This window comes from Bremia lactucae, linkage group LG10, assembly GCF_004359215.1.
Source record: "Bremia lactucae strain SF5 linkage group LG10, whole genome shotgun sequence".
Classification (NCBI taxonomy): domain Eukaryota; phylum Oomycota; class Peronosporomycetes; order Peronosporales; family Peronosporaceae; genus Bremia; species Bremia lactucae.
In genome coordinates, this window is record NC_090619.1 from 4,520,310 (window position 1) to 4,533,808 (window position 13,499).

The 13,499-nt window shown below is 45.5% G+C and overlaps 3 protein-coding genes across 3 annotated transcripts; 1 reads left to right on the forward strand and 2 right to left on the reverse strand.

The window, feature by feature from the left end:
• Positions 1-62: 62 nt before the first annotated feature.
• Positions 63-1,232, reverse strand: CCR75_006960 (uncharacterized protein; the record flags this gene model as incomplete). Its single annotated transcript, XM_067965025.1, has 1 exon — positions 63-1,232. The coding sequence occupies one exon, from the start codon at positions 1,230-1,232 to the stop codon at positions 63-65; it is 1,170 nt and encodes a 389-aa protein (XP_067818655.1).
• A 537-nt stretch (positions 1,233-1,769) lies between these two features.
• CCR75_006959 (uncharacterized protein) lies at positions 1,770-5,319 on the reverse strand. The gene is made up of 2 exons (XM_067965024.1): positions 5,128-5,319; positions 1,770-5,043 (listed from the first exon to the last, which is right to left on the reverse strand). Exons 1-2 carry the CDS (start codon positions 5,292-5,294, stop codon positions 4,602-4,604), a joined length of 609 nt encoding a protein of 202 aa, XP_067818888.1. The 5' UTR covers positions 5,295-5,319; the 3' UTR covers positions 1,770-4,601.
• A 179-nt stretch (positions 5,320-5,498) lies between these two features.
• CCR75_006958 (uncharacterized protein) lies at positions 5,499-10,617 on the forward strand (the record flags this gene model as incomplete). The annotated part of the gene is made up of 2 exons (XM_067965023.1): positions 5,499-8,789; positions 8,848-10,617. 2 exons carry the CDS (start codon positions 5,499-5,501, stop codon positions 10,258-10,260), a joined length of 4,704 nt encoding a protein of 1,567 aa, XP_067818889.1. The 3' UTR covers positions 10,261-10,617.
• Between the last annotated feature and the right edge of the window lie 2,882 nt (positions 10,618-13,499).

Genomic DNA, 13,499 nt, shown 5'->3' on the forward strand with positions numbered 1-13,499 from the left:
ACGGGGTGGTCGCCGTTCTTCTACAACGTTTGGCTACACTCACACAAGACGGCAAAAGATACCTAAGCAAACGAAGGCGAGCGAATTTTTAGCACACTACGGCGAAGTGGTAACTCGTCCGTCTGAGCAAAGTTGGCCATGCGGCACATATAATCGCCTTCAAATGTGGCTTGCGTGTGCCCACCCTTGCGTTTGTACAATAGATCGTCATCAACTTTGACCAAGTCCTCGACAAACATGTTGTTGCCCTTTGACGATTCCAGAGCGTTGCGGTCCGTGTATACACTGACGGAATATTTCGCTGGACGGAAACAACGTAGCACATTTTTCAGCAAGGACGCGTACGAACGAAGACGGGCATTGGTCTCGAAGCTCACGTAACTGCAGTGGCTCTCGGGCGTGATGTGGATCGTATAGTACGCATCAAAGAGGATGCCATTCATCGAGTAGCCACAAGGATCAAAGGAAAAGTCATCGATTATTGCTCCTGGCACAAGGTCCCGAATGCCACTTTCGATCGTCATGCGACGGGACGTCATTGAGCTATCGGTACTCTTAAAAAATTGTTTTGCCACTTTTGGGTGCATGTCTTGCATCAAAATTTGAAGCGTGCTTTCATTGGCAGCAGTTTCCTTTAAAGAATAGCTAGGACTCTGCGTTCGAGACGCAGGCTGTTCATGAATGTCCGCATCCCAGGCGTAAATGTACCAGTGATCGTGATTCAGCGGACCCAGTACGTGGGCCGAGCCATCTGGGAAGAACGAGCTAAGAAACGCGACCTCAGTGTGGAAGCTCGTATGCGGATATTTCTGCTCCTCTGGAAACGTGTAATTCTTACGAGAGTAGCTGACCCACTCAATTGAAAGCCCGAGGTGTTCGGAAAATGTCTTGATAAAGGGAAGACACTTTAGCAGCGTAGTGGTCCCACATGTTTTGAGAACGATCTTGTGTGTATAGATAAACATGGAGCTCTCGGAAAGCACGTACGCGTCAATGTGTTCATTACTCGTACGAGATAGAATTTGACACTGTCCTGCCTCGAGCATCTCGTCGAGGTTGTGACGCGGGACTTCGCGGAGGCCACGGACATGACCAACACCAGCTTTAAAATCGATTTCGAGGTTCTTCTCAGGCCCTTCAAAAGTGTTGGGGACGGTATCCGAAGTCTCCGATTGCGTCGAACTGGTTTCGTCGTCGAGGAGTTTGATGGGCTCAGGAAAGGTTTGCGTCATTTGAGAAGCGGTACTTGGATCAGGTTGAATGAATAGGATGTTAGGCGGGTTCGTCACACGCGCCAATGTAGAAAAAGCCCGTGAAGATAGTGGTGGGGTCAACAATGTCGTCGTTGGTAGTAAAAAGCGGGTCAACCAACGGCATGAACAATGTGGCGGTCTGGTTGGTCAAGGGGGTCGAGTAGACGAGAGAGGAAGAAGGGAAAGGCGTCTTTCTTTCGTTCCTAGAATCACTCGAGTCCACGTGGCAGCTCTGATAATGCGAAGGAGTGGAGAATTCAGCGACGGGTACCAACGACACGAATACTGAGGGATACAAGGCAAATTTTGAAATGACTGGCAGTGAAGGAGGCAAAAAGCGGATCCGACATCTGTGCGCGAGGCACGAAGACAAGGTTTTATGGCACGAAGCGAGGTTATATTGTTGCTAATCATTTCGTCAGGAGCTCCAGCTGTTATAATGAAGAGCATAAATGGGACTGAGACTGGACTGAGACGGACAGCTGTGTATTTTTACTATCACAACTGATGGCGACGGTGAAAATTAAAATTTCTTGCGTAATTGTTTTACATCGAGATGAAATTGTAAAGACAAGTTTAACTTTTTCGAATTCAAGTATTACTTGTCGCTGGCCTGCGGAGGTCATAAAACATCATAATACGCAATGCATCAGTTCCGCAGTCATTGTCGATCGTTAAGCGTTGCGTCGAAAACTTTGCATCATCATGAATTTTTGACGCTGGATTCAGTTGTGAGCTAACGTATTTACCACTTGTGTTCCTCCCACTAGCATCTATATACTAGCATCCATAGTAATATTTTGCGAGGAAGTTGAATTTTTTCCATTTCGATAGGATATTAGGAACTCTCGCCTATTATTTCAAAATAGCACAGCTCTTGATTGTTCGAAGAATATAAAGCCATATTGGGTTTTTATCGCATTGTCCAGCAAGATAACTGATAGAACGCTGAACGAACGGCAATGTTGACAGAAAAGTAGCTGCAACAAATTGTGATGTGAAGGTATGCTGTATTACATACATTGATATCTCCGATGCTTCAAAAAGCGATAGCGACCATGAAATAAACTCATTCAAGCATTGCTCACACATTGCTGCGCTCCATTCATTATATGCCCTACGAAAGGCACCAAACCTCTGTTGACTGGGAGCACTCGTCGTCATCTTTACTCGGCGATGACTATGGCATCTTCTGCCACTGGAAAACAGTGTAGAATCTCGACACCCTGGTCGCTCTTTTGTATATCATTGAGGAAGTGTGGGTGACCGCACAGCACCGGGGTCGATATCTTGACCGTATAGCTGCACGTCTGTGTCTCCTTCACCGAAAGAATGTGGTGACTCAATCCGCCTTGACTGCAGTAGTAAAACACTTTGGCTTTTCGTGGCGCGCGACTTTCAAATCCCTTGCAATTTGTACCCCCATCGTACAGCTCCACGTATGCGGGCCGCGACACCTCATGCGTGGCGTCAATTGGCTCCGAAACCAGCGCCGAGCCCAAGCGTTCCAGATCAAGATTACCCGCAACATCAAACGTGCCCAGCGAGAACTCAATTTCGATTCGACCATCTCCGTCCCGATGGAATTGTCTCAACGAGCGTCCAAAGCAAAATTCATACGTCCACCAGCCTTCAATTCGCGTTAAGCACGTGCGTTCGATCTCCAAAGGCTGCAACAGTGAGCGTACCGAAGTTACGTCACTCGGGTCTGCATCCGAGTATTTTGGGTCGCAAAACATTCCTGACCCAACTAGAAACGCAGCGACTTTACGAGCTTCACCCTCTCTTGGCGTACTTGTCCACTGCACTGCTATAACGCCGTCATCTTGCGAGGATATGTTGCATATAAATTGCACTTGAATCTGCACGTCCGAACCGAACGTTTGCGTATACAGTGGCTTTTCATGACTTTTTACTCGAGCCTGCACCTCGGGCAGAACAAAGTAGTCGTAGCGAAGCAACGGTTGAATTGAGTCCGCAATGAACCCGCTAAAATCTTTATTAAATAAAACTTCATCTTTCCCTTTGTTTGTTGAAGTTGCACTTGCCGCATCCACTTCCACGTCAACAGCTGATAAGCTTTCTTTTGGTGAAAAAAACGATTTCATGTCGGTAAGTTGAACAGATAGACCCACACAGACTTCATAGAACGCGTTGGTCTCTTTATCCACATACACTATACACTTTGGCTTCATTTTTTCCGCTGCAGCCCGCCCAAAGCTCAGGAAGGCATCTGATTTCTCTTTTTCCGCCTCGTTGGCGTTCGGCGACTGAGGCACGCTACGACTTATCGCTTCTTTACTTTCAGTATTCGAGTGGAGTGGCGGCAGAAAGCACTCAAAATGTTGACCCGACTCGGTCGCCATGAGCTGTGTCCGCATCTTAGAGCCATCGCCGGGTAAATTGAAGTCATCCCGGTTCCCATGCAACTGCACCACGTAAGATGTATCTAGCGAGGACGAGAATGAAGGTAAGGTAGACTCGGACACCGCGCTCGAAGCGAAAAAAAGCGCTATTAGAATCAAGATCGCCATGCTAAACCGATTGATTCGTGGCTTGATAAAAGAAGCTACCAAACTTGAGCATACCCTGTAATTTCTTAGAAAGGCAGTTTATTATTGTTAAAATTGACAGAAGCTTTTTTATAACAAGCTAACACGACGTGAGTTCTAAAACCCACTAAAATGATATAATTTGATCTGAAAATGACACTAAAAGTGGATATTTGGCTGCTTTTTTTTTTCGCATTATGGATACGACGCAAGTAGTTTCAGAAGACCTTCCTGTATAAACTGGCGATTCCTTTTGCTTCTCTGGTGATATCACTAAATCGTCGGGCATACAATGCCACAATGGACAATAAATGCGCGAGTGGCAGCTCTTAAGTATCATAGCAGTGTCCTGATTCTGGAAAGGCGATATTGTAGAATGATGATGACGACGACGTGTGGGTCTTCCTAACGACATGCTACGCAAAAGCCTTTACTTTGTCGGTCAATTACTTATTCGACGCCTGCCAAGACTCCTATAACCTCCGTAAGTGACTCAATCATTTGCCTCGGATCTGCTCGTCAAAAAGACCTGCTATCGAAGTCATTCTCGTCCGTAAATCTATAAAAAATTCTGCTATCGAAGAATTTTGCGAAATGCATCGAGCACTACGTGAAAAAGTCGAGATAGGGTCTGACAGAATGTAGTAAATGAAAACGGCTTACCCCCTAGCAGGCGACGACGTCGGTACCTAATCACCTATTGGCTGACGTATCCTAGGTCCAATGACGTACCTACCGTTGCGTAATATCTGTGCTGCAGCAACATTTCTCAACCAACGACTTTCTTGCAACATCTCTATTCCTCCTTCTTCACATCCAGCGACTCAAGTGCCTTCGCAGCTTCATCGCCAGCCGACGTATCGGCATCATCGGCACCACTTTCCAGCTTCTTATTGTTGGCCTTGGCACCATCGTGCGCTTCCTTAAACTTCTGAGCGTTCTCGGCGTTGCCAAAGCGCAGCGCAAAGACCTGCGTTTCCACGACACCCTCGGCAAAATCGTAGCAGCTAAAAACCCACGCACGGTCGCTGCCCATATTCGGAGTCAGCTCCGTACGCGATTCGACGAGGTGATTCACCAAGATTTTGTGCGTTTTTTCTTGGCGCATTAGCATGCGCACCTTCTGGTGTTCCTTGTGTTTAAGAAAGCGCACGTCCCCAACGCCACGCTCACACCACGTCTTTTTCCCGGTTCCCTTGTCTAACAACGATTCGCGGTAACAGAATACTTTTGCGCGCCTACAATTTACGTTTGTATTTAGTTCAGTAACCAAATAGTCCGATACCTAAACAGTACACGTCAAAAATGGTGCGTCCACGTACTGTTTAAACAAGACTTCTTCCTCTTCTTCGCCGGTAGTCACCTCAACTTCATCAAGCTTCACTACGGGCTCAAAATAGGCTTGTGATTCTTCGGACTCAAGGTCTTTTGAAGCTTCAGCTTCTTCCACCTTAGGCGTCGTCTCTTCCTTCTTCTCGACCTCAGACATGTTGCTGATTTGCGACGGATTCTTCGATTTTGGGAAAATCTACGACTGGCGGCGGGGTGAAGCTTCTTACAAGGTTTCTCGAAGGTGGTCAAATGATTTAGCCATCCCGCTTATATACAACTGCAAATACGCTGCATAGATTGGCTGAAATGAATTATACTATTTAATCCTTATGACGCATTGGTTGATAAAGCTCTTTGGCGCATGGACAAGGATGGCCGACCCAAGCGGACACGTCGAGCCTTTCGCGACAAGAGTGAGTTTGTTAGCGTGGAAGTAGGCATGCGCGAGTTCAAGAAGCGCTTGGCTTCCTCGGACGCGTATGATGGCACCTTATGTACCGCTGCGACAGTGGAAGATTTGACGCAAAACATGACAACCACAAGGTCTCGAAGGAAACCTGCGTTGTCGACAAAGGTGGTTCTAGCAAAATCGACCCAAAGAAAATGTCCGGTGACGAAAAAAAACGCTCAGGGTGCAGCGACCTTGGCTTGTGGACAATCGCCAGTGGTGAAGAAAAATATGCTAGTCAAAGGATTCGTTTCAGAAATAAACCTGAAAGCGGTGAAGGAACAGCTAGCCCGCGAACAAGAACAACGAGTAGAAGACCGTATTAAGACACTGTTGCGGAAAAAGGAACCCGTCGTGGCTTTGTGTGCTTCTGCAAATTATCTTGGTACTTTAGCTGTTGGTACAACTCCTTGTAATATTTCTGCAGATATCACACCTGCTGAATCAGCTGTTTGCATTGATGCCGCTGCTGCTTTACAGGATCCGAAAAATGAATTTATCAAGAAGGAATCGACAAGGTCGGATGCTATTGCAGCTGGAAGTGTTGCTTCAAGCACGCCAGGCAACACGAGTGTTCCGTCACATACTCAACCGCTTGGCGTGGTTACGAACAATTTTATTGCTGATGACACAGATGATGATGTATTGTTTGCATTGGCACTGGAAGAAGTTGAACAAAAGCTTGCGAGTCCTCTAAAACGTTGTCCAATTTCTGAAGGAATAGCTGCTTCTGAGATTAACAAGGTGACTTCAGTTAATGTTCAAGACTCCGCGGCTGTAAAAGGTCCTGTTTATGCTGCATTTGATGCAAGTCCAGTGAAAGAACAACTGAGTGACGACACTAAGGAACAAGTAATTCCTGCAGCTGAAGGGATTGACGAAGCTGGAGGAACGACTTTGGTGCCTCCTGACGTTTTTAAAGAGATGGAGCGTTTGAGGAAAGAAAATGATCGTCTGAGACAATCCAACGAGCTCCTTCAAGCTGCTGCTACATCACCAGCGCACATTGAAGCTCCTAGTACGAAACATTCTTGTAGTTTTGCTGATAAAGTTGATCCAATCGACGCGTCGATGTTAAAATCAGTTCATCCTTACTTAGAATTGGCCGCTAACGACTGTGATGAAATCAAGAAGCAACCAATCCCTGCTTTTATTGATCAAATATCTGCGAGGACTTCGAACATGGATTCAAACGTCATTCAAAGCGTCAAGTCAGAATATTTTGGCGATTTCATACTGGAGAAGTCGCTTGCTGGTAATAAGGACGATCAAGTTATATGTAAAACTCTACCCGATGTGGAGATGAACAATATTTTTGCTATCAAGCAAGAAGTTGTAGCTGAGAATGCGTCTGTGGTAGGGAGGACACTCGAGTTGAAAACTTCCTTGTCAACGCCATTCTCTCGATGCATTCCTGCTGGTCAAAATGAGCGAAGGCTGAGTTTTACGGACGTGGAAATGGTAACAGGAAAAACAAATTACGTGGAGCATTCTGAAACCAATAAAATTGGAAACGAAGGCTTTGCACAGCCCTTCATTAGTAAAATTGGCGAGAAAGTATCGGAATTTTGTACTAATAAAGTCGACGACGTCGATGAGAACGATACAGAAGAAGATGAGGAAGATGCAATGATGCAAACTTCTACGGTTGATATAGGAAATTACCCTGAGTACAAAATTTGTTTCGAAAACAGGATGTTGAACGAAGACAAGCAAATGAAGGAACATTTAAGTAGCAGAACTTTCGTAGCGGAAGAAACGGTTCAGCATTCACAAGCACCATCAAGTGGTTTAGTCTCTGAATCAACAGCTGAGAAAGTATCTGCTAGCGCTCGAAAGCCAGAGGCTGCAGGGAGTAGCGAATTGAATGAGCTAATTGTTGCTTCTAGCCACACAGACCTTGCTGAAGGCGATGCTGTCGAAGATACGGATAAAGTTATCCTTGCGAACGATAATGACAAAGTAAAAAGGGGTGAATCTACTTTGTCCCCAACATCCGAGTCGGAATCAGAATCGGACCTTGACAAAGATGAAGACGAATCAGTTTGTCAAAATGTCTTGGAAGCAGCTTTAAAAGCGGCAGGAAATGATTCAATCCAGTCATCTGTTGCAGGGAAAGGTGACATTGAAGAAGGTCGATCAAGCAGAAGCTCTTTAAAGCCAAAGCTCGCTAATTCGTTGACGCCGTCGCCTGCATTAAATGGATATTCAAAGAAACGGAAAAGCCCAGGACATTCGTCTGTAGTTGCAAAGAAGCCACTGACTGTCAAGAGTTCCCTGCTTTGGCCAGCGCTAGATGATTTTTATGACGCTTTGCTGGACATGTCACCAAGAGACGTCCGTCGGTCTGAAAAGCATAGGTCGCACCTACAGCAATATGAAAAACTGCCGACGAAGTACTCAAACATCGACGAATATTGCAAAACACAGCTCGCAGCCATCTTGGAAGAGTTGATCGCATCAGTCAGCAACGTGACGAATACACGAGATGGATCAGGCCCAAAACGCCAGTTGTCACTCTCATCTGTGTCACCTTGCGGTAATCAAAGCATGTCGGCATTGTCAACTCGAGTGAGTTTGAAGGGTCTTTTCTCGGAAAGTGGCTTTACCGGACAAGCAGCGTCGGAGGGCGACTATATACTTACTTTTGATGGCTCACAATTGAAAAGAACTGCTTCATCGAACTTTAATTGTGGAGATTTATTGCTGCTGCGCTCTCCTCGATGGAAAAGCTTTGAATTGTGCTTTTTTGGGGTGGTTTTAAGTGAATCTATTGTCGCAGAGGGAGGAAAGACTGACTCAGGACGTCCGAGTGGATATGGTGATGGAAATCAAGTCTGTGTCCTCGTTCGAGCTCGACAGCAAGACAGAAACATCGCTGAAAACTTTGACGTGTTGACAGAATTATGTCTTGCGAATCGACGAACGCCGAGTTGGCAATGGTCTCTTCAGCAAGTATTTAATTTAACCACAAGTGCTCGCGAGTATCAAGCGATCAAGGCCATATCGTTCTTTCCAAACGATCTTAAGCAAGTGCTGCTACGCGGACAATTGGCTCCTAAAACAGCCGAGAAATCTGCAGCATTATCGTCAATGCTGTCGCCACCGTTGTTAAAGTATCTGCACAAACACTACAACGACTCGCAACTTCAGGCAATTCTCGGATGTTTGGGTGAAGACCGTTGGATTATTATTCAAGGACCGGTAAGTGCTGACTTTTTGCATCTTCGACTTGGGTATAAAGTAATAGCTAGTCATTTAGCCAGGTACAGGTAAGACCAAGACTATTCTGGGACTTCTTTCTGCATTACTTGATGGGGCTGGTCTCTCTTCTCGTTCGAAAGCACAGGGCTCGTCACGTATACGTATAGGAGCGTCATTTCATAGTGCCCCAACTTTATCGGTCACGTCGATTCGTATCATGGTGGCTGCACCGAGTAATGCTGCCGTTGATGAATTGGTTTTAAGAGTGTTGAGTGAAGGCCTATATGATGGGAAGACCGGGGAGACTTATCGTCCACGTATTGTTCGTGTTGGTCGTTCGGAAAGTCAGCAACTTTCAGGGTTTAATGCGTCTCGAGAAGCGAGTGAGAGCCGAAAGAATCGTAATAAAATACGGAAATATGCTAGTGAAGTGGAAGAAGTCTTGCTCGAAAGCCTAGTGTCGAAGCATCGCAAAACATTCTCGACTGGCAAGCAAACACGTCAAGCAATTCTGAAGAATGCGCAGATTGTCTTTTGCACGCTAAGTGGTGCGGGATCCGCGGCGATGTGTGACTTTGCCCAGGATTTTGACGCATTAATTATTGATGAAGCTGCTCAGGCTGTCGAAGCCAGCACGCTCATCCCTTTCAAGTTTCGGCCGCAACGGATGATTTTGTTTGGCGATCACCGGCAATTACCAGCTACGGTGTTATCAAAGAAGCTTGTTTTAATGGGCTACGATCAAAGTTTGCAACAGCGACTAGTAGAAAGTGGCTCGTCGGTTTTGCTCTTAACTCAGCAGTATCGAATGCATCCTGAGATCGCTGCGTTTCCATCGACTTATTTCTATAGCGGGCGATTGGTACAGGATGACAATATGCGTGACTGGACTGGACAGGACTACCACAACGATCGTAACTTTAAACCTTTGCTGTTTCTCGATGTGCAAGGAGCTCAGAGTCAAGTGAATGGATCCACTTCGTTGCGTAATATGAGCGAAGTTGACGCTGTGATTCAAATTCTACGAGGCTTGATTACAAAGTATCCGAGTCATGAGTGGATGAAGCGCATTGGTGTCATTGCACCGTACAAGCAACAAATTTACGAAATGCGTGGCGCAATTCAAAAGCTAGAGACCGTGGTAGACTGCCGTCTTGGTATCGAGGTGAACACAGTGGATGGCTTTCAGGGTCGTGAAAAAGAAATCATTATTTATTCATGTGTACGCACTAGCAACGGTGGTCGCAAATGGCGTAGTTATAAAAGTGACCAGCAGGAAAAAACTCTCGATGCTTTCTGGTCCGACGAACGTCGTATGAACGTCGCCATCACACGCGCAAAGAGCAGTTTATGGATTGTCGGAAATTCAGCCTTGCTGAAACAAAGTACCGCGTGGCGAGCTCTGATACAACATATAAAAGACCATGACCGATATATCAGCGGAGATCACTATGAAGTCTTTCACGAATGACCTAGGGCCGTTTTGTAGTTGAAGGAAAGGTATTGGAAGGTCATACCCTCATTGTGCTCAATGTAGCTACTGATCCGATCCGCTTGACCTTCCGCTTTGCGACTCGACTTAGAAATAGAAATGCGTGAAATTTATAATTGATATGCGGGACGTCAAGGTGGTAACTATTGACTCATTTTGCGTTTTAATGTTAAAGCATGCGCTGTCTTCGGCAGTGTTTATGGGGTTTTTATCGAAATGCGTCTGGAGCAGTGCATATATGCAGCGTGAGAGGCATTAGCTGTCGGCATAAAAAGGATAAGCTAAGCATCCAGTCTGAACATATGAATAAAAAAGATATCGATATTTACAACTATTTTTTAAAATAATTTTTATTTTCCGCTCCACCTTAAATTATTACCCCCAGTCCATTTTAAAAAAAATAAATAAATGTATGATTTAAGAGAACTTACACAGAATGAGACACTTTTTATCAGAAATTCGCAGAATAGGACACTTTTTTCATTCAGATGATAGGATACTTTTTAGTCTCTTTAATCTGAGCCTCGCAAGCGACGCAAGGAAGTCCCCTTAAGTTTACCCTCGCAATCTCGGAAGATCATCCCCTTTAGAGGTTTGAAAACAGCCAAGGGCGATGTAGGGAAGAAACACTTAGAAGAAGGTAAAATGAAAAGTGAATTATCATCTAGCTAGGTCCTTAGTTCGTCTTGTCGTACTACTCTAAGTCTAGTAACACAACGATGAGTCGATCCCATCGTTACATACAATCATGTAGTGTCGTCCGTGCCCTATGGACATTAGTATCAGTAACCAACATGCTTACCAATACTCCCCCTCGACTAGAAGTCTCTGATCTTCGCTTTGTACAGCAGTGACTCGAACTTCTTCGTCGAAATCGGTTTGGTCAGAAAATCAGCCAGCTGTGACTTGGTTTCAGTATATTGCAGCTCAATAATCTTGTCCTTCACTTGTTCACGCACAAAATGGTACCTGATGTCGATGTGCTTCGCTCGACTTTGATAGCCGTCGTTCTTAGCGATAGCGATTGCACTCTGGTTGTCTTCATGAATCGTAACCGCGTAATTAATCTGCACTTGCATCTCCTTAAGTAGACTTCTTGTCCACAATACCTCCTGTACACATAACGAAAGAGCCATATACTCTGCTTCTGCCGTGCTTAGCGCCACGCTCTGCTGCATCTTCGACTTAAAAATCACAGGTGCGCCATTAATCATCACTAGAACTCCTGAAGTCGATCTGCGATTGCACTTGTTACTTGCCCAGTCCGCATCCGTGTATGCACTCAGCTGAAGATCGCCAGAAACTCCTTCGTAGCAAATACCTTTGCTCTTCGTTGTCTTCAGGTACCGCAAAACTCGAATCGCAGCATTCCAATGCTCTTCGTGCGGAAATTCCAAATGGCGACTTAGTTGACATACTGCATACGCAATATCTGGTCTTGTTCCTGTTGCCACATACAACAGCGACCCCACCAACGACCGATACGGTCGATTCTTCATTCTTGTGTCAATTTTGTCCATCTTGATCGTCGCTTGACCTTCAACACTTGGATTTGACACTGTTTTCGCATCAACTTGATTGAACTTCTCGACCATTCTTGTTATACACGATCCTTGGCTGATGTTCAGTCTTCGTTTTTCACGCAGGTACTTGACTTCGATTCAGAGAACGTATCGAACGCTACCAAGTATCTTCATCTGGAAACGACTTGATAGTTGCTCTGCCACATCATCCATAGCACCTAAAGAATCAGCTCCAATTAGAAGATCGTCCACATATAATGCAGCGAAAATCCACGAGCCCTTGGTCTCTTTGACGAAAATGCATGAGTCTGCCGCGCATGAGGTGAACCCCATATCTACAAAAACGCACGAAATTGTCTTATACCATGTTGCTGCCGCTTGTTTTAGCCCATACAGGCTGCGATTCAACTTGAACACTTGGTCACGTCCTGCACTAACTCCTAGAGGAGGGTATACGTATACCTCTTCTTCCAAAATGCCATATAGGAATGCAGTGTCGACATCATATTGATGGATAAGCATTCCCTTTTGGCAACACACCGCCAAAAATACTCGAATTGAGTTGAGGTTCGCCACCGGTGAATATGTCTCCATGTAATCAATTCCATACGTCTGCCTGTAGCCAAGTGCTACGAGACGTGCCTTGTATCGTTCAATTTCACCATTTTCGTTCCGTTTAATCGCAAAAACCCACTTGGTTCCGATCACCTTCTGCCTTGGCCGCTGCGTTTGTATCGTCCAGGTGTTCTTATCTTGTAGTGCCTTAAGCTCAGCTTGTATGGCCTTGTTCCAATCATCGCGATGAGGTGACCTAAGAGCCTCTTCATATGTCACTGGGGTCTCGAACGCTGAACAAGCTTGTTCGTACCCAATACGCAGTCTCTTCGTGCCTCTTTCTTGACACTCATCTGCTCCGTGATTAAAGTCTCCACCTGTACCACTTACAGGTCCTAGCGCTTGAGATTGTCCATTTGGAACCGATTCAAATGGAACAATCGCTGTGTCTTCGGGACGTCGAAAGCTTGTCCGTCTACTTGGTCGTATCACCATCTGCCCTTGCCTTGACACTTCTTCAGCTGCTTCTTGATCTTCTTCAATCATTGTCACATCATCAATCTCAAACATGGGGTCCTCAACAATTTTTCCCATGTGTCCATGCATCTCGTTGTTGCATCCAGATGGTAACACCATCGTTGTCGTACATCCATCTTGTACGTTACTCTCTTCTTGTGGATCTGGACCGTAATCCACGTCCATGTCCACGTCTTCCGTTTCTTGAAAATTCTCTTGATTTATAGAGACAACGTCTTCATCATGAGCAGCACGAATCTCTCGGTCACTTGATCTGCTGTACTGTTGTACGTACTGAAGTGGTGGTCTTTCATCGAAAGTAGCCGATCTCGTGTACGTCACTCTCTTGGCATCTTCATCCCATACTCGAAACCCCTTGACTTGGTCAGAGTACCCTAGGAAAATGCATCGAATTGCTTTCTTGGTCATCTTGGTCCTCTTCGACTTGTCAACATGTGCATATCCCCTTGATCCAAATACACACATCTCAGAGAGGTCAGGTTTCTTCCCGAAAATAAACTCGTATGGAGTTGTTGTCGGGTGACTGGCACACGGAACTCGGTTTGTCACATAGACAGATGTGTTCATTGCCTCAGCCCACCAAATCTTGTCTACTTGCATATG

What these genes read in the sequence shown, in the direction of transcription:
- CCR75_006959 (XM_067965024.1), bottom strand. Translation starts at nt 5,294, where the DNA reads ATGTCTGAGGTCGAGAAGAAGGAAGAGACGACGCCTAAGGTGGAAGAA. An exon ending in GAAGAAGTCTTGTTTAAACA is followed by an intron (nt 5,044 to 5,127) that starts GTACGTGGACGC and finishes CGTAAATTGTAG; the next exon opens with GCGCGCAAAAGTATTCTGTT.